This window comes from Pogona vitticeps, chromosome 10 (assembly GCF_051106095.1).
Source record: "Pogona vitticeps strain Pit_001003342236 chromosome 10, PviZW2.1, whole genome shotgun sequence".
Classification (NCBI taxonomy): Eukaryota; Metazoa; Chordata; class Lepidosauria; order Squamata; family Agamidae; genus Pogona; species Pogona vitticeps.
In genome coordinates, this window is record NC_135792.1 from 4,940,172 (window position 1) to 4,961,325 (window position 21,154).

General features: G+C 43.6%; 1 protein-coding gene across 2 annotated transcripts in view; it reads right to left on the reverse strand.

The window, feature by feature from the left end:
- The window catches only part of TOX3 (TOX high mobility group box family member 3), an 81,075-nt gene that overhangs the window by 18,636 nt on the left and 41,285 nt on the right, over positions 1-21,154 (reverse strand). The window contains exon 2 of one of the 2 annotated variants that reach the window (XM_020800032.3): positions 3,939-4,004. The exons of the other annotated variant lie outside the window; for it this stretch is intronic. Coding sequence (XP_020655691.3) covers positions 3,939-4,004 — 66 coding nt within the window. The remainder of the gene's footprint in view (positions 1-3,938; positions 4,005-21,154) is intronic. 2 annotated transcript variants of the gene reach the window in all.

The window sequence follows — 21,154 nt, forward strand, 5'->3', positions numbered from 1 at the left end:
GAGAGAAAATGGAAGCTGAAACACAAGAGAGAGGGAGGGGGGGAACCCTTTACTTGCCTATAAAACCTGTCAGCTGTCATTATTGGTCTCATACCAGATATGACGAGCGAACAGACAGTCTGTGAGCATCACAACACTGCCTTCTGAGACCTGGGTCGTCTCCATACACAAATGGGGGGGGGGGGGAGAGACTGAAACTTAATTCTTATTTTGAAAGCACTGCCCTTCATTTAGGGAAGTTTCGTTTTATTTTTAAAGGGGTGTGGGTCATCCTACAGGGGGCGTTGTGAAGTGCGCCAACCCGAAAAGCATGGGTTGGCCATGGAAGGTGAAACGGCTAATGAACATAACCCGATGGCTACGTTTGCAGTTCAGCTTGGCACAAACGCAGTCTAGTAACAGATGCGGTGGTAATTTGCGACTCATTTGCTACCCCATTACTGCTTAATGAAATCTAACATATCACATTAACAATATGGATAAACAGTCATTCCTGATATGTGGCATTTGGCTGTTTTCATTACCACAGTAATTAACACTTGAAATATTATTTCAATAAATATTTAAGGTGCTTTAGTATTTTTCCCCCTCCCCCAAACTGGATCACAGCCACATGACAAAGGTCAATGGCTCAACTCTAATGGTGCCCCCATAATAATCCTGCAACACTCATCACGGGACACTATCTTTTAAAAAGAGGCACAATCTATTCTGAGAGTCGAGGTGTCCTCTCTAAACGCAACACACACAAAATTCAAAGAAACCTCCCTCAACCAATATTCCCTTGTAATTGTGCTGGGTCGTTAAATCTACTTGTAGGGTGATAAGTTCAAAGTTCAAATGTTAACACTTAATCCTTGTGTGTAACAAAATCAACAGCAACCCATGGAGGAGGTAGTGAGGTTCCTTTTTAGGAGAGGGATGTTCCAGGGATGTTGGCAAATCTTTGGGTCTGAGTCCCACGTCTGAGTCCAAGTCCTTGGCACCAAGTCCCAAGTATGAATCTTTGGTACCAAGTACCAAGTACCAAGTCTGAATTATTGGTACCAAGTCCCAATTGAGTCTTTGGTACCAAGTCCCAAGTCTGAGTCTTTGGTAAAGGTAAAGGTTCCCCTTGATAATTTTTGTCCAGTCATTTTCGACTCTAGGGGGCGGTGCTCATCCCCGTTTCCAAGCCATAGAGCCAGCGTTTTTGTCCAAAGACAATCTTCCATGGTCACATGGCCAGTGCGACTTAGACACGGAATGCTGTTACCTTCCCACCGAGGTGGTCCCTATTTATCTACTCGCATTTGCATGCTTTCGAACCGCTAGGTTGGCGGGAGCTGGGACAAGCAACGGGCGCTCACTCCGTCGCGTGGATTCGATCTTACGACTGCTTGGTCTTCTGACCCTGCAGCACAGGCTTCTGCGGTTTAGCCCGCAGTGCCACCACGTCCCTGAGTCTTTGGTACCAAGTCCCAAGTCCCAAGTCTGAATCATTGGTAACAAGTCCCAATTCTGAGTCTTTGGTACTGAGTCCCAAGTCCAAGTCCTTGGGACCAAGTCCCAAGTCTGTGTCTTTGGTACCAAGTCCCAAGTCCCAAGTCTGAATCATTGGTACCAAGTCCCAAGTCTGAGTCTTTGGTACCGAGTCCCAAGTCCAAGTCCTTGGGATCAAGTCCCAAGTCTGTGTCTTTGGTACCAAGTCCCAAGTCCAAGTCTATTAAAAATAAGCTTCCTCCCGCCCCCGCCAGAAAAAAGGGACAGGGCAGGTGGGTTCTGAATTACAGGTTGAGACAGAATCACTGAAAACAAAAACCCAAGTCAAGTCTGAGGTGAGTTGCCAATGTGACTTAAGTCCAACTTGATAGCAAGTCCCACCACTTGCTATCAAGTGCCATCCCTGGAATGTTCCATGCAAAAAAAATAAAAAATACGCAACACATTCACCCCACTTCTACCCATTTAGGACAGAACTGTACAGTATCTTATCTACAAGGGATACAAATCATATTGGTAATCTACATGTCTGTCATAGTGGTTGGGATGGCAGCAAGAAGGAGTCACATGTACACTACTATGTATTTTTCAAGGAGAAGAGAGAAAGGAAAGCATCAAACTGCATTTCATTTGATGATTGTTGAAAGCAATGTATGGTTAAATGGAGAAAATGAATGTAATCTAAACTAGGGCAGTGGCAGGGGGGAGACTGATGTTGAAGTAGTCTTATTCTGAACCACTGGAACTATTCATGTCATAAGAAGTGCCTAAGTGTCATCGAATTTGATAGTGGAGAAAGGTCCTATTATATTCAGAACAGTATAATGTTTTTAACGGGTTATGCTACCAATCACAATTTTAAGTGCTATTAACTTTTCATACATTCCTCTCTTGGATTTCTTGAACGGGGGGGGGGGGGGGAACGCCACATCAATCCTCTACACACACACACACACCAAAAAAAAAAACCCACAAACTGTGTTTGCGGTTAAATGCCATCTGCACTGAAATGTTCGTAACATTTGTTCCTTTTGATAAAAATGCAAATCTGGAGAGCTGTTGTATCAACATATAACAGCCAATGTCTGACACGGTGAATTATCACAGCTGGAATTAAATTGTCTTTGAACAGCTGCTGGCAGTAGAGCTTTCATCAATGTTTGATTCAAATAGAGGAATGAAATTCTACAGAATGAAACATCATGTTGTCATTACAGATGGGGGTTTGTGTTCATTATCACAACTAACACTGAAGCTTGTGCCAAGCAATCTTGCCTTATCTAAGCTCTCTTGCTGGAGAGAGAGAGAGAGAGAGAGAGTAGCAAGAGAGATTGTTTCTAGAAGGTGCTAAAAAATATATACTACGTATATCGGAACATACAATTTACTACACCATTTTTCCAATCAATCTTTTCTCTCCTATAGTTTTCATAACACACAGGGGGGTGGGGAAGGAACAGATTTATTGGACCAGGGGAAATGAAAACTACTGGATTTAAAGTGAAAAGGTCAATATTGTCGATAGTTTCTTTTTAACACGTCTTATATAATGTGTTTTTTTTTTTCTGCACAGTGTCCAATTTAAGCCCAAATCAGGTGCTTTTTAAAACTGTGCCCAGATTTCTGTTGAAGTGGTATGCCAGGAGAAAAAGGGGAAGCAGGCATATCACTAGATAAGAACCCCACCCAGCCTTTGATGGTGGTTGGGCCAACAAAAGCACAGGTCAATCTCTAATGGAGGTCACCACCACGGTGTGGCTGTTCTTTCGATGATGATCATGAAGGGGACAAGAGGTTGTAAGCACAGCGACCAACACACCATGGCTGGAAAACCTTTCCCTACCTCCTTCCAAACATAGAGGCCAAAACACATCACCCCCATGACCTAGGCAGGCCACATCAATTCAATTCGGCCACTTTGGCTTCCGCCTGCTGTTGAAACCCTCCTCTCTGCCCCCAGATCTTTCCTGTTTTCTCTCCTAGAAAACAATGACCAACCACACTGTTTCCCCCCCCCTTTGTTTGGGAAATGCGGTTAAGAACACAAATTAAAAATAAAATGTTTGTATCAATGACCATAATTAGCGCATTAGCTTCTAGTGATCGCTACTCTGTTTGCTGGAAAGATGTAGACCTACTGTGCTTTTGACTTGTTCCTTTGTGGTTACATTCCTTTTCTTTTTGTTTCCCCCCCGCATATACGGGTGAAAAAGAATCCACGAGATTTGTTTCTGTTGACATGCTAGGTAAGTAACCATCTTAACAGACAGCTAAATTGACCGGTAATGGCGAGCCGTCAAGTTATTTTCTTTTTCATTAAAATCTTTATTTTGTGCTCCGTAAAACACACCCAAAACTCAACATTTTTGCTCGCCCGCCATCGAGACATCTGTAAAAATTATCAAAGCAAACAGGAGAACGAGAGTGAAGAGGGGAAAGAGAAATCACACACCTACCTCATTGGCAGTAAGAAATGCGTTATTGGCTTCTGCCATATTCATGTAGTTATTGTTGTTGCCAAACTGAAAGAAAGAAAAAATACAGGCACCTCCGTTTTAACATTTACCATAGTTTTATATATATAAATAAAAAGCAAATTTTGAACGCATTGAAGATTTTTCAGTGAGATGGAATTCATTACAACTTTCACAGCAATCACACAACTCCCTGTAAAATATATATACGTTACACCAGTGAACACTCATCTCATATGATTTCAGGGTCATGTGTGTGTATCAGAACAACAGCTTTCAGACCACTGTTGTGGCTGGAGTTGATAAAGTTGGATTGATACTCTCGGAGAACCTCTTATATTTGCAAAAGGACAAGTGGCCCCATCAGATTTTCACAAGTGGGCAGCAGAACAGGAAGGAAAGGCATATCCACTATTTGTGCAAGCGAAACAGCCGGAGCTTTGGCCTCAAGGATAAAGTCCAGGCTCTTGAAGCCCAGTCTCCAACCTTAAAAGACTACTCAGAAGGTGACAGATGAGAGAGGGGTCGCATTCAGCACTCCTGGGGCCACCTGGGTTTCTTCTGTTGACTGCAACATCCGTCTTTTCACCTTGCTCATCAAAATATTTTATAGCCATCAGGTGGCCAGGTGGACATGCCAATGGTTACAGATGCTAACTCCATCATTTTAAACTTTTGAAACACTTGACCCCCTTTGGATGCCAACATGGTGCTCATTCCTAAGTGCGTGCACTTTGCATCAAGGCAGGTTGCAGCCACAGTACAGATGGCGGTAACCAAGTGTGCTCTTCTATCAAGGTGGAAAGATGGTATCTCCAGTCATCAACATCTCCTGCAGTTCCTTCAGGGGAACACAATCCTTTTCAACATGGGCCTCGCATCTTAAGTTTAACCACCTGTATATTATTATGTCACATCAGGACTAAGCCTCAACATGTTTGCCATCATCCCATTCCGAAACTGCTTACAGATACCTTGTCGGGGTGTGTACAGTTTTCTCGGGACACTGCAAGAAACACGAGGCAGAGGGAAATTTATGCATATACTAACGGCAAATCAGCCCAAACTTTGAGGAGACTTCTCACAGTTTCATGTATCTTAGAGGTGGGACCCTTTTGACCTTGCAGATGGTTGTGTCTGCAGCAGCCAGGATCCCTTACCATTAGGCCATGCTGTCTGAGGTTTATACCTCCACCCACTCCTCTCCTGGAGTGGCAACTTGGATGGATAACACAGCTGTTGGTCCTTAAGAGGGCCATGAAAAATCACAGAGCTGCATTCTCGTTGTGCGGGTGTGAGTTGTCTACCAAGGTGACCAAGGGCTGTTTCATTCAAAAATATTATGCTTTCTATATCCTGTTGACATACATAGAGGAGAGTGACCAAGATAGTAAAGGATCTGGAAATCAAGCCCTATGAAGACCTGTCCAGTAAATGGGGACTGGATTTCTGGAGAAGACAAGGCTGAAGAGTGAGACAATAGCCGTCTTTAAACACTGGAAGGGCTGTCACATGGGAGACAGAACAAACTTGTTTTCTGTAGCTCCAGAGAACAGGATCTAAAGCAATGGGTTTAAATCACAAAAAAGGACATTTCAACTAATTCCTGAGAGTAACAGCAGCTTGACAATGGGATGAACTATCTCAAAACCTGGTAGGAACATATGAAAACAGAAGATAGACGTCCATCTATCAAGAAAGCTTTAGCAGTAGATGCCCTACTTTTTCAGGGGGTTGTACTCAGTGATCCTTGAACCCCTTCCAACTCTACAGTTCTGTGATTCCTATCGGAACAGGACCAAGTAATCAATAACGGTCCATTATTACCATACTAAGAAGTCACCAACCTTTATAATACCTTTTCCTGGGAAACAATTACACAGATATTCATAAGCAAGTGTTCGTTCTCTTTCTCTCTCTTTCAGTCCAACTGCAAGATATATATATATATACACACACATACCCTTGGGAGGTACAGGCACCTCTTTATGTCAATTGCAAAGAAATACAGGCATTTCATAATCCTGGACATCCATGAGGCGAACGGACTGGTGCAAAGCCTTCTTGGCAGGCACAACAATAAGCCAGGGTGTTTTCAGCGAAGTGAAATAAACAACAATTCTGAAGACACAAATGTCTGTATTTAAGAAGGCCGCTAGCCCCGCTGCATGCTTCATTTCTTAACAATAGTTGAAGCTAGAAGCTTTAAAAAATATTAATTTTATCTCAATGATTAGAATTACTTCTTAGGATGGCAGCTGCTTTAAACTGATTGGGACCATCATTACTGTCTACATCTTGAGTTGGGGATGATCAATAGCCATTGTAGTGAAAGCTGATGAGAGCTGTAATTCAGAATGGGTCCCCCAAAACTGATGGAGAGCTCAGTGGTTTGGGTATCAAGCTGCGGAGCCCGAGGTTGGGAGTTTGATTCCCCGTTATGCCTTCTTGATACAGGCTGGACCCAATAATCCAGAGCCCCTTTCAATTCTGCAGTTCTAAGAAAATGATGATGATGAAGGTGAAGATTTTTTCCCCCTCTAGGCTTCACTGACTGCTGCTTTCCTGGTTTTAAGGTAAGCGTCTCAGAAGAAGCTCAAGAACGTATCTGGAGCTCTCCACATATAAAGCTTGTGTATTACTACAGAAGGACATAAAGCTTCATTTGCTGTATTCGCTTAGCTAAGAATGATCGCTGGGCAAGAGGACAAGAGCTTTTTGGTCTCGTCTGCATTTTGAGGCATCTTTGCAAAAAAAAATTGCAAAGGCTGTTTTTGTACAAAACCGTATTTTGCACAAAAACACATACTTTTGTGTGAAACACAAAGTTTGGGCCCAAAATACATTGTAGTCAAGTTTCATTTCATTTGTTTTCGCTAATGCTGTTGCTCTGTTCTCATGCATGAACCCAAAACAAAACAACTTGCACCATTTGACAATCGCCTCCTGTTGTTGTTTTTTTGCCAAGGGCAAGAAAATTTACAAGCACATATAAATACTGTACATCTTTCAACCACTGTGCTATCACCTTTCCCCTAAAAGACTAAAAAAAGGATAAAAACATTTCCTCCTTCCTGTTGATGACATTCCATTATAGGCTTGGCTTTTCGTTAAAATGAATTTTGCCCTAAGGCAACTCTGTTAAGATGTTTGCAGCAACTGCTCTAAAGACGGCGGTAGCTGACAAAGGAATCCAGAAACAACTTCTTATTTGAACCTCCCTGGCAGTAAACAGAACAGATGATTCACTTGATCGTAAGGCTCCTTAGAGCCATCAAGAATTGTTTTGCATGTTTGCTGCCACCACCACATGGAAGGCTGTGTTATCATCATCAACAACATCATCACTGTTGTGGTGGTTTAGTAGACCCATTCAATCAGTAGGGATCTGGTGTATTCCATTGATTCAGATGGGTCTCCATCAGTTGTGACTTACTTCAGCATAGCAAGTCCCAAATAAAGGAGACCCATTTAAGTCCACAGAAGTACTGGACACATTAACTCACTGCATCACCACTGATTCATTGGGCCTACTCACGTGTAACTTAGTATGCTAAGCATCGGATTTCAACCATTCTCTCTCTCTCTCTCTCTCTCTCTCTCTCTCTCCCCATAGAAACATATAGTGACAAGTTTGTTACTAAAAAGTTATTCTGAAAAAAAATTTAAGTCAGATTTGCTGAACTGAATTTTGACCTGACCCTCACTGTGCAGTAGTTAAACTGTGGTACTACTTTTGAATTGTGGTGCTGGAGGAGGCTCTTGAGAGCCCCCTAGACTGCAAGGAGAACAAACTTATCCATCTTGCAGGAAATCAACCCTGAGTGCTCACTGGAAGGGCAGATCCTGAAGCCGAGGCTCCAAGACTTTGGCCCTCTCGTGAGAAGAGAAGTGTTTAGTCGTTTAGTTGTGTCCGACTCTTCGTGACCCCATGGACCAGAGCACGCCAGGCCCTCCTGTCTTCTACTGCCTCCCGGAGTTGTGTCAGGTTCATGTTGGTTGCTTCGCAGACACTGTCCAGCCATCTCATCCTCGGTCGTCCCCTTCTCCTCTTGCCGTCACACCTTCCTAACATCAGGGTTTTTTCCAAGGACTCTTTTCTTCTCATGAGATGGCCAAAGTACTGGAGCCTCAGCTTCAGGATCTGTCCTTCCAGTGAGCCGTCAGGGTTGATTTCCTTTAGAACTGATAGGTTTGTTCTCCTTGCAGTCCAGGGGATTCTCAAGAGCCTCCTCCAGCACCACAATTCAAAGGCATCAATTCTTCGGCGGTCTGCTTTCTTTATGGTCCAGCTCTCACTTCCATACATCACGACAGGAAAAACCATAGCTTTGACTATTCGGACTTTTGTTGGCAATGTGATGTCTCTGCTTTTCAAGATGCTGTCAAGATTTGTCATCGCTTTCCTCCCAAGAAGAAGGCGTCTTTTAATTTCAGGGCTGCTGTCTCCATCTGCAGTGATCATGGAGCCCAGGAAGATAAAATTTGACACTGCCTCCATATCTTCCCCTTCTATTTGCCAGGAGGTGATGGGACCAGTGGCCATGATCTTAGTTTTTTTGATGTTGAGGAGAAGAGAAGACTCCCTGGAAAAGACCCTGATGTTGGGAAAGTGTGAAGGCAAGAGGAGAAGGGGATGACAGAGGACGAGATGGATGGACAGGGTCATCGAAGCGACCAACATGAATTTGACCCAACTCTGGGAGGCAGTGGAAGACGGGAGGGCCTGGCGTGCTCTGGTCCATGGGGTCACGAAGAGTCAGACACAACTTAATGACTAAACCACAACAACAAACCACTTCTGAGTATTCTTTGCATAGAAAACCCTGAAAAGGGTCGCCACGTGATGACAAACAATTATATTTATCCTCAGTCAGCATGACCAATGGTCAAGAATGGAGTTTGTCTTCTAATACTTGAAAGGCTGCCGCATGGAAGATACTAAACAACCACTGCAGGCAAGCCTCAGTTCACAACATGAGTCCTATCCCAACATGTTCAGGCAGCTGTCTCAAGGTTGACTCAGATTCCCATCTTTCTGAGGTGGGAAAAATGAGTACCCAGCTCTCTGGGCAACAAGTTGTTGCCTGCATAATTATGTTGTAAACCATCCAGAGGGTGCTCTAGCACTATGGGACAGTGTATACATTGAAATAACAACAACAGTATCCACAGCAAAACAGGCAAGCAAGATCCATGCAAAATTCCTCTATATCTCTGCTAATGGGACAATACTCTGAATAAGGCCAGTTGCCCACTGCTATTGAAAACCCAGCTGGGGGAAAACTGAATGGAAAGCATCTGCAGTAGCATAGTGGGTGGATAATCCAGCGGAGTTTAGCCACGAAACGTATTTCCAAAGTAGGAGCAATGCATCATCATCCATCAGAGCAGCAGCATGGTGTCTTACAAGGGGGACCCCCTTGCTCTGGCAAATGAATCAGGCGATAATAAGGCTTCAATTGTTTGTGACCAATGAGCAAAGAGGAAGCCGGTGAATATGGAAAATTATCAAGCAGGTAATTGGCAGGTTGTTTGGAAATTCTTCCTCTTCCCTTGGCTGGGTTCCTACAGCACACCAGACCTAACTAAATCCAGTTGTTTGTCCCAGGAGTGGAGACGTCATGAGATGCTGTTCAGCGATGGATTCAGCAAGGGTCTAATCAAGATGGGATGAGCAACTGGACTTAGAGTGAGCGGCTAAAATGGTAACACCCTTTCCCTGTCTTAGTGCTTCATTTCAACTCTAGGTCTTTGGCTATCACTCAAGGTGCTGAGTTTGTAGGGTCAGAGGCCATCACTACAGCCTAAGAGGTGCTGAATTGGTTCTTTGTGTGTACAAAACATGTAAGCTATGACAACAGCGTTCCCTTCCACCCTTCACGCCAGCAGCATCTCAACTCTCTCTCCACAATGTCCTCTACATGGAGTGCTCAGTAGTTGTGGTGCTTCTCCACCACTAATGATGCAGCACCTTCTTTGACCAAAACGAAGCACCAAAGCAAACTAAAACCACACACCTCTTACAAAGGTCCACGGTGTCCCTCGTTATGTCTCCCAAGATTTACATTTTGCAAATAAATAACCAGAAAGGTACCGATGTGATCCATACTTTCAATTTTTCAAAGCACCTAACTCCACGCTTGCTCAGCCGTTTATTCTGTTCCCCCAAATCAAGACTTCATGGAGACTTTTTGCACGCATTCTTATCACTCATTACTCATTCAGGAGCTGCAACACCGACACGACAGACTTTTTTCGTGTCACTGAACCGAGAACAAAGTCGGATTTACATGAGAAACACTAATGGTTCTTAGAAGAGCAGTGCTCTCCAACACGAACACCTCACCCCCAAGGAAAGAAACCCAGCAAAAAGAGAAATAAAAGACAGCTGAAATAGGGGGAAAGATGAAGCATAGTTTATATGTTAAAATTGTAAATAAGTGGGGAAGAAATTGAAGACGAGGATGATATATGATCATTTTCTTGTAAGGAATACCCAGCTGATACACAGAAAGAGGCTGATGTAGTGAAGCCACACTATAGAAATATGGAGTACACACACAACGTAGGTAAAGCAAATGCTTTGTCTCTCTGTCTGTATATCAATCTGTCTGTCCATCCGTCCGTCCGTCCGTCCATCCGTCCGTCCGTCCGTCCGTCCATCCATCCATCCATCCATCCATCCATCCATCCATCCATCCATCCATCCATCCATCCATCCATCCATCCATCCATCCATCCATCCATCCATCCATCTATCCAGGCAATCATGGTGGGGAGACCCTCATTATCTGCTACCTGACTATTTTAGCTGGTGTTATCAGAGGTTGACACAACTCTGGGAGGCAGTGGACGATAGGAGGGCCTGGCATGCTCTCGTCCATGGGGTCACAAAGAGTCGGACATGACTAAACGACTAACTCTGAGACCTTTTGCAGGAAAAACAAAAGGCCATCTGCTGATTTATGCCCCCTCCTAACTGGGCAAGGAAATGTTTTCCTAACCACCAGTCCATTGTCAATAAAGTCATGGGTTAAAGCAAGCACTGTACACCACTAAAAGAAACCTGTAAGCTCCCTTGGGTCTTTTTTAGAAAATATAAATACTTTAAATAAATAAATAAATTCTATACAGTGCAGTCTGTAGGGAACTATGTAACTACTATAAAGAGAGGACAGTAAACATCACAGTCACAGGTAGGGAACTAGGAGACCAGCCTTTCTGCCTTCTGTGTTCCAACACATCAAAGCACATTAAAGGAAGTGTGTATTTCTTTTCCCTCTAGGAACGCAAACCCTTCGTCGCTAAGGAATCCTACCTCACAGCATCCAGACACAAAACAAAAGCCAACAGATTTGCAAAAGACAGCTTAAGATTGGGTCGAGAACAATGAGCCATATTTTATGACTTGAGGGATCACTCTTTCTAGTAATGTACTATTTTGTAGGTTTAGACGAAGAATATTCTCAACATCTGGTGTGACCATTTTTTAGCACGAAAGGGAGACCTTCAAGAGGTGAAATGTATCTTGGAATATTCTTCTTCCTTCTCTCCTGCTTGTAGGTTCTGAAGCTCCCATTGTAGGGCAAGATACAGTGGTGCCTCGCTTGATGACGTTAATTCGTTCCAGCGAAATCGCTGTAGAGCGAAAACACTGTAAAGCGAAATAAAAAAGCCCATTGAAATGAACTGAAAACTGCTCAATGCGTTCCAATGGGCTGAAAACTCACCATCCAGCGAAGATCCTCCATAGGGGTGGCCATTTTCCATGCCTGTGCAGTGAGGAGTCCATTTTCTTCAGCCGGTGGCCATTTTGAAACCTGACGATCAGCTGTTTTTGATCATCGTAAAGCGAAAATCTGTTCCCGAAGCAGGGAACCGATCATCGCAAAGCAGAAAAACCCCATTCAAACCATCGTTTTATGATTGCAAAAACGATCGCAAAAACCTCACCGTCAAGCAGATTTGTCATTAAACGGGGTAATCATAAAGCAGGGCACGACTGTAGAGTAATCCTGGCCAATCAGGGATCACACAGTCACTGTTGACTTCATCCTGACTATGCAGTCCCCATTAACTTGAGATCATGCAGTCCCTCTGACAAAATCACAACATGATGAGTTTCACCACTGGCGCGCCTCCCTTTTTTGCAAAAGATTGAGGGAGATCCATTCTATTATGCGGGCCCATGGACACCATTTCAGGAAATGTAAGCTACCCGGCTAAAGGAAATTACCCAAAGGATGTAAACAACAGCAATAATCTTTGAGTGAAATAAGGATCATGTGCATGCTCTGAACAGTTACCATGTGAATGTAATTACTGTAGGATCTACAGCTAATCAGCAGCGAATTGTATCCATTAATTAGCAGTGACCCTGGAGAAATGAGTGAAAAAAATCAGAAACAATCTTAACACTGAAATGTGCGGATGTGCACTGAAACATGGGTCTCTTAGTGTTTGAAGGCTGGCAGGTGGCACCTGTGGTACAAGTAATTTAAAAAGCTCTCACCTGAAGTAGAGAGCAGGAATTACAAAGCCCTTCTTGCGTATCTTTTGTATCTATATAAGGCTTATTATTAATGGCTTTTAATTTAGAGAAGGCTTGGTGATCAGCTGGGAACAGCTATAAATCATGCTAAATAGAGCAGAGGCTTCCGGAGTTCCCTTCTCCCCTCGCCCAATGGAAAATATTTAATTTGGGAAACTGGAGTGCAAAGAAGGTCCACCCAAAATTGCTCTTTTCCTGCGATCCAGACGTTGATGCTCTGGTTTGCCCAACGCCTGCTACGTTTCGGTGGCTTTCATAGGAGAGAAGAGCCAGGGATGGGGACAAAAGTCATGCGACTCAACTCGGAATCAACCCAGGATTTGTTCCCCCAATGACTCAACTCATGACTTCGAACCCACCAAAGATTCAGACCTTTGTACCAAAGACCCAAGAGTCAAACGTGGAACTCAGACCCAAAGAACTTGCCAACATCCCTGAGGGGTGCTCAACGAATGACAGCGGAATCGTATTCAAATTTCCACCACCTTTTATCCAGAATGCTGTGCAAGTCTTGACAATCAGTGTGGCAGAAGGCCAAGAAGAGATGCCCTCATCCAACGTCACCGTGTTTAACTGAAGCCTGTCCTGTAGAATGTAGATGAACTAAACTGGGAGCTTAAAAATAGGCTGCCTCCCATGTTGATGGACTCAAGACTCACAAAACCCACAGTCCAGGATCCCACTGGTGTTCATTTAAGGGGTGCCTATCTGACTAGGGAGCCATAGGTTGGGAGTGGAGTTCATCTCTGTCGATCCCAAGAGCCAGCCTTTGTGGCCTTGGGCAAGCTGCACAGTTCCAGGGTGCCCTCGGAAGAAGGGAAGGGTCAACCACTTATGTGTATTGTCTAACTAGAAAATCCTGGAAAGGGTCACCATAAGACAGAATCGACATGACAGCGTGCAGTTAATCAATTTCCATTACACGTCACTGACAAAAAGATAGAAGGCATCTCGGTTGTGCAACTGAACATATGACCAAGCGCACAACTGAGACACATCCAGGGACCCAGCCAATGACCTGCAAGGGGCCACAGTAAGTTACAGAAACTTTATGCGAGCGCCAGTAGTATTCTCGACGTAGAATTGTGGAGCTGGAAGGAAAACCTATGATCAACTAGTACAACCTGCTCATGGTGTCAGAATTCCACCACTAAAACACCCCGATGGCTTTCCAACCTCCAACAAAGTAGAGGTCAACACCTTCTGCTGTCAAAAAAAGTCTTCCAAATGTTTAGTTTAAAAAAAAAAAAAACAACTACTACTTTCTCGTTATTTATATCCATTAGTTTGGGTCCCATCTAGAGATGGGCGTGAACCGATTCGTCCCAGTTCGTAAAAGTGGCGGCCCAGGTGCTGCTCTTCCCGTCCCCTGCCTCCTGCGGCTCAAACAGGCACTCACCAGCTTGCTTGCTTTTCCCACCTCCTCGGCGAATCTCCCAGTCACGAGCAAGAGCCCAGATTGCTTCTCCGCCCCGCCCTTTTGCCTGAGTGACAGATCAGCCAAGAGGGCGGGACGGAGATGACTGGGCTGCTGCCAGGACTGGAAGATCAGTCGAGGTGGTGCTGGAAGCTACCATGCTGGCCTTGGGGAGTGGTTGTTTAAGCCAGAGGAGGTGGGGGAAGGGAGAAGCTGCCGCCTTTTTACAAACTGGGATGAACTGGGATGAACTGGTTCATGTCCATCTCTAGTCACATCCTCTGGAACAGCAAGAAACAAGCTTCCACTATCTTCCATGTGGCAGCCTTTCAGGTATTAGAAGACAAACTCCATTCTTGACCATCGGTCATGCTGAATGAGGATAAATATAATTGTTTGTCATTATGTGACAACCCTTTTCAGGATTTTCTATGCAAAGGGTTCTCAGAAGTGGTTTGCTGTTGTTGTTTAGTCGTTTAGTCGTGTCTGACTCTTCCTGACCCCATGGACCAGAGCACGCCAGGCCCTCCTGTCTTCCACTGCCTCCCAGAGTTGGGTCAGATTCATGTTGGTCGTTTTGATGACCCTGTCCAACCATCTCATCCTCTGTCGTCCCCTTCTCCTCTTGTCTTCACACTTTCCCAATATCAGGGTCTTTTCCAGGGAGTCTCCTCTTCTCATGAGATAGCCAAAGTATTGGAGCCTCAGCGTCAGGATCTGTCCTTTCAGTGAGCACTCAGGGTTGATTTCCTTCAAAATGGATAATTTGTTCTCCTTGCAGTCCAGGGGACACTCAAGAGTCTCCTCCAGCACCAGCCAGAAATGGTTAACCATTCCCTTTTTATGGGGGCGCCCTGGGACTCTGCAGCTTGCTCAAGGCCACCTAGGCTGGCTCTTCTCCCAGGAGGCACAGTAGGGAATCGAACTCCCAACCTCTGGCTCCACAGCCAGATGCCCAAATGATTACACAGCATAAAGAGTCTGTGTTAAAAAGTGCGGATGCCCATGCTTGTTAAGAATGCTTTGCTTCCAACTGTCTTCTACTAAACCCAGTTCATAAGTGGTTACATCACCATCACGAATAAAGAAAACACAACCCCAAAAGATATAATTAAAGGCCGGAATGAACTTACTTTACAGGTTTCAGTATCTTAATGCCATCAGAGAATATCATTGTATTTGGGTTAGTTTGATCATGTTGCCAGACCAACCACTGCAAAAATCTCAGGCGAATGCAACATGCGATAAGAGCATGAATTAAGAACGAATATTGTTTTGTTTCGTCGGGGGTTCCCTGCCCCCCCTCCTTTAATCCACTCTGCTCACCGCTCCACTGATTGAATGAAATGCCAAACTGAATTAACGGAGATTGGGTAAGTCTAGTTTGCTGGTGAAGAGTCACACAGAAAGTGGGACAGCCTAGACAATAAACTGACTATAATTAAAAGATGAGAAACCAGACAAATGTCACAGGAAGATTACTACAAAACAGCAAAAAAAATACACTCTTACCGTCCTGCCTACGGTCACAAAGGCGAGCGAGAAAACTGAATGTTTGGTTCAACCACACACCCTAAACGTTGCAATAGATTTACAGAAAAATAAATTATTGCATGTTGCACTGCATGAAAGGCAAAGCTCCCAGCTTTACACACAATACACTATTTATCCAGTAGTTACAGCAGGTTATCTATAGCGAACCTTGGTTGCCAACCTCCTAAATATATGCCACAGAGGGCAATCACTAATTAGTTTTCTCCTTGTATGCAACTTTGATTAGAATTTCAGCATATGGGGAAACAGTGTGTCAAGTTTCACCGGCCATGAACCATGGACAACATGTCCATTAACGTTCCCAGCGAGATGTACGAATTTGGAGCAACAGTGAGTAATAAACAAAGCTCAGACTCAACTAGCTACAAGTAATGGTTTCCAGTTCTTTTTAGTCTAATGAAAGTATTACTAGGTGGGATGACCTCTGCAATTTAACAGGGGATAGCTAGTGAAACTCCTTTTTGTGGTATAACTGGAACTGCTTACTTACTGTCCAAGTTACAGTGGGGTCTTGACTTACGAACTTAATCTGTATTGGAAGGCAGTTCTCAGGTCGAAAAGTTCATAAGTCGAATCTTCATTTCCCATAGGAATGCATTGAAAACCATTTAATCCGTATCTGCTCTTTTCGTCCATAGAAACTAATGGGAAGCTGCTATTCTGCCTTCTGCCACTAGAGGGGGATATTTTTTTCCTTTTTTCCTTTTAACCTAAGATGACTTAGCTTTAAAAAAAGGGAAAAAAAGAGTTCGTAACTCGAATCTAAGTTCGCAAGTCGAGTCCATATATTCCTATGAGAGCGGTTCGTAAGTCGAAACGTTCGTATGTCGAGCCATTCGTAAGTCGAGACCCCACTGTACAGGATTATGATCGCAGTTAAATACTGGAGAGGGAATAATGAATGGTTCAGATTATGGTTAATGCTTCTTTTGCTTCCGCTTCCCTGTGGGTACTGCTCTAGGTAGGAAGGTAGTGTGTATTATACCACAAGCCAGAAGGATTATGGTACCAACTTTAGAAATCTTCACTGGTCAAGCTCTAGGATGAATCCTATCAACTAACTCCTGTAGAGGGGTCATCTATCTCGTCCCGAGACATCTACACACTTGACTGGACCTACTGGGGCTTCTCCTAGAGTGATCTTGCTTCCAGAAGTCTTGGTGGACATACCTAATGAGAGGTGATTCTAGTGCACAGTACTGTGGATCTTCTCACCCTTGGGATTTTGAAGAACATCACCTACAATCTTCTGGAGAGATGCCATATCTACCCTACTCCAGAGCACCGAGGGGGGGTTAAATGGTAACCTTCAAGTTGCCAAGTTCTACTCACCAGGGAACATGTCAAGGTATTGCCCCTCTTAGTGAGAGCCACTACTTTGGGCACAAGAAACATAAAGGTATCAAAGATCCATCTCACCCACCCAACCAATCTCTACCCCATCACAAATAAAGTCAAAACAAACACAAGTCAAATCAAGTCCAATCAACCTGAGCAAAGTTAGGCAACCATTTTCTTTCTCAACTTAGAACCAAATTTGTAGGATTGGACAAGTGGTTTCAGAGTGACACACAACTTCTTAAGGGACTCTTAGACCCTGAAAGCAATTTGAAACATGGCTTCTCTAGATGGTCCTATACTGCTCAGGATGACACAGTAGGACCCTGTTAACTCTTAGGATAAGTGGCAAGGCAAGATCCAGATAATCATTAGAGTAGGTGTTAATGGTGGGACTATGGGACTACATAGTCAGTGATAGCCCTCACTGAACTCAATGGTGTTTCCTTTCAAGTCAACATGTATAGGGTTGCGCTGTTAGTGCTGAAAATGTATGCTTCCAAAAATAAAGAGCAATTTTTCATAATAAAATAATCAGATCTCCTCCTGATGAATTAAAAAAAATATTATATGCATAGGATAGACGGTCAGACAGACGGACAGATATGAAGCCTAAGCACTCGTTCTAATTTCAAACTATAATGACAGCGTTTTATTCCTGGAATCCCAGGGAATGGTTTTATACGACTGTTATCTCTGATTAGTATAATATTTCCTCATATGAATATCAAGCAATATATGATTATACCAGAATTGGCCTATAAGTAGCTTTTCTTAGACTCTTATATCAAATTTCACTCACTTAAGCAAAAAAAAAAAAAAAAAAAAAAAACACTGTGAATTCTAATCTGGAACATTATTTGGCTCAACTGCACAGCTGCAAATTATACTGAGTTTATAAATGTAAAAAAAATTAATATAAAAAGGGTGAAGTAGATGGAGGTATTTTATAATAATCACAAGAAAGATTAGTTGAGACGTTTTTAGGCTAAACACAGTAGATGAATGTACTTACAACTGTCTTAGTTCTTTGATACATGCATACTTCTCGGCTTGAAGAGGATAGAATTGTAAGACCTTAATTGCTAGACCTATAATGAACATTTCATTAAGAACTGCATTCTTTGGAACTGACCAGGCAGTCAAGTCCTCCCCCACCCCAGCAAACACACAACTAAATGGTCTTTAATAAAACAAAGCAAAAGGTTACCGTCTTTATGGAATGAGAATGTATGATGACAATCCCCACTTTATATTCACAGATTCTGGACTAGTGGCCATGCTGGCTAGAGCTTCTGTGAGTTTGTCCATCAACTTACGTGAATGAAAATTTGGGAATCACTCACTTAGGACAGATTTTACTTTCTTGGGCTCCATGATCACTGCAGATGGTGACAGCAGCCATGAAATTAAAAGACGCCTGCTTCTTGGGAGGAAAGCGATAGCAAACCTCGACAGCATCTTAAAAAGCAGAGACATCACCTTGCCAACAATGGTCCGCATAGTCAAAGCTATGGTTTTTCCAGTAGCAATGTATGGAAGTGAGAGTTGGACCATAAAGAAGGGTGACCACCTTCTGAATTGTGCTTCTGGAGGAGACTCTGAAGAGTCCCCTGGACTGCAAAGAGAACACACCTATCCATTCTGAAGGAAATCAACCCTAAGTGTTCACTGGAAGGACAGATCCTGAAGCTGAGGCTCCAATACTTTGGCCATCTCATGACAAGTGAAGACTCCCTGGAAAAGACCCTGATGTTGGGAAAGTGTGAAGGCAAGAGGAGAAGGGGACAACAGAGGATGAGATGGTTGGACAGTGTCATCGAAGCTACCAACATGAATTTGACCCAATTCCGGGAGGCAGTGGAAGATAGGAGGGCCTGGCATGCTCTGGTCCATGGGGTCACAAAGGGTCGGACACAACTTAACAACTAAACAACAACAACTTAGGAAAAGAGAGAAGGTGCAAAGTTAGGAAAGAACAGGAGACCAACGACTCCCAGTGAGCTGCTGGCTAACTCCATGGAACGCATCTTATTAAGTTGGATCTGAGTTGTTAAGACATTGTTAGAATGATCTTTGAGGCTGATAGCTGAAGCTCTGCCTTGACAAGGAATATCTGTGAACCCTGGGTTAAGAATGTTTCCTGTCTAGGAGAGCCCAATGGCCAATTTGGGTAGATAGAGCTAGAAGAGAACAAGAGGATGTTCCAGACCACAGTTCTGAGAGTTGACTACGCAGAACAGTTTTCCTTGCAACTAAATGTTCCTAGTTGTAGATGAGGGTTGGCAATTTCACTGCTGTTTAATATCTACATGAGGCTGCTGGGTCAGGTCATCAGGGTGTGTGGGGCTTCACATCACCAATACACTGATGACACCCAGCTCTACATCTCCTTTTCTCCAACAACAGCTGGTGCTGTTTCGTCCCTCCAGCGCTATCTGGAGGCCGTATTGAAATGGATGCAGGAGAATGACCTGAGGTGGAACCCGGACAAGACAGAGGTCCTGAGAGGGGTGGCCCTTCCATCGGTGGTTTGGGGAACTCCCTCTCCTTTGGGGGAGTGACTCTCACCACGAAGAGTGACCTGGGGGTCCATCTGGATCCAGCGCTTACCATGGAAACCCATGTAGCGTCAGTGGTCCACACTGTCTATTACCATCTTTGCTGGATTGCCCAACTGCATTCCTATCTTGATGTGGGGGGGCCTCACTACTCTGGTCCATGCACTAGTAGTCTCAAGATTAGACTGTTGTAATCCGCTCTACCTCTGAGATTGATGCATCAAGTGTGCCTTTAATTCCTGCATCAAGTGTGTCTTTAATTCTATCTTCAAACCAACTTTGCTGCCATGATCAAGGGAAGAAGGTGCCATCCCTGAAAGAGGTGAGGGCAATGGCATGTCGAAATACGGCCTTCTCGGCTGTTGCCCCCCAACTTTGGGACGTCCTCCCTATAGAGATCCGCCTGGCTCCAACACTTTTGGCTTTTCGGCGCCAGGCAAAGACCTTTCTGTATAGCCAGCATTCTAATTAAATAGTGTCCTTTAGCTGGCCATAGGAGCAGCAGGATTTATTAATATTAATGTTTTAATGATTGTTGCAAATATTTGATATTATTATAATATTGCCTATGTTTAATGGTTTTAATGGTTTTAAAGTTTTAATATTGTTGTATGCCACTCAGAGACCACTGATAATGGCGCAGCTAAAAAAAAAAATCTTGTAAATAAATAAAGAACTCTAGAAATACCGGAAGTAGCAAGAGCCCCATCACACTTAGGGTTTACTACCATGTGAAAGGTGAAAGCAAGATCTGTGAGCCTGCTTTCACCTTAAACTATATACCACTCAGTGACCATATACCATAAAAATAACTGACAACCAACCCAGAAAAGCTTTGTTGTTCATGTAGAAGATAAGCATGGAGTTGGGATAAACATAATATTGGAGGCCACTATTATGTAGCGCGACTGCCAATACTTACATTGATAGAACACTGGTATATATAAAAAAGGATTTCTTCAACTTAGCTGGCAAGTGTATATAGTTATCTTCAAACACCAAAGCCTTGATGGTTGTTATTACTTATTTTTTGGAAAATTTGTCTCATTATACCTCTTTGAAAGCCTAACGACAAGGTCATTCCCTAGTCTCTAGAGCAATGGTTCCCAACCTTGGGTCTCCAGATGTTCTTGGACTGCAACTCCCAGAAATCCTGGTCTGCACAGCTAATAATGAAAGCTTCTGGGAGTTTTAGTCCAAGAACATCTGGGGACTCAAGGTTGTGAAGTGGTGTTCTAGGGATTCATCTGAGGCTGAAATACAAGTTGAGTCTGTTGGAGTATGGTGTTCTCTCAAAGTCTCTGCATTCCAGACTGAAACACAGATGAAGGAGCTTGAAGTTGGAGTAATCTCAATGGGTGGTCTAAGGCTCCTTCTTTCTTTTTTTTTGTTGTTGTTGTTGTTCTTGCTTAGTATTCTTTTCCCAGAAAGAAAAACAAACAGAGGAAGTAGGGGAGAAAAGCAGGAGAGACATGAATTGAAAGAGAGAGAAGAGAGAGACGCAGTAGTGTCACACAAAATGAAGTAGCGCTACATTGCATAGGTCTACTGCCCTCCATTGAAAATTCAAGATCTCGCAACAAACTAAACATCTTAAAATTTCAAAGGATGGAACCATTGACACTGAAGTGGTACCAGCCTGCTACAACTGCACAGTGCAGATATCCTATGGGTTTCCCCCCCCTTCCTTCCTCCCTCCCTCCCTTCCTTTTGTTTTAAGCAAAATAAGTCATGACACAATGCTATGGAAAAGAGTGGAGTTCCAATGGCCTTA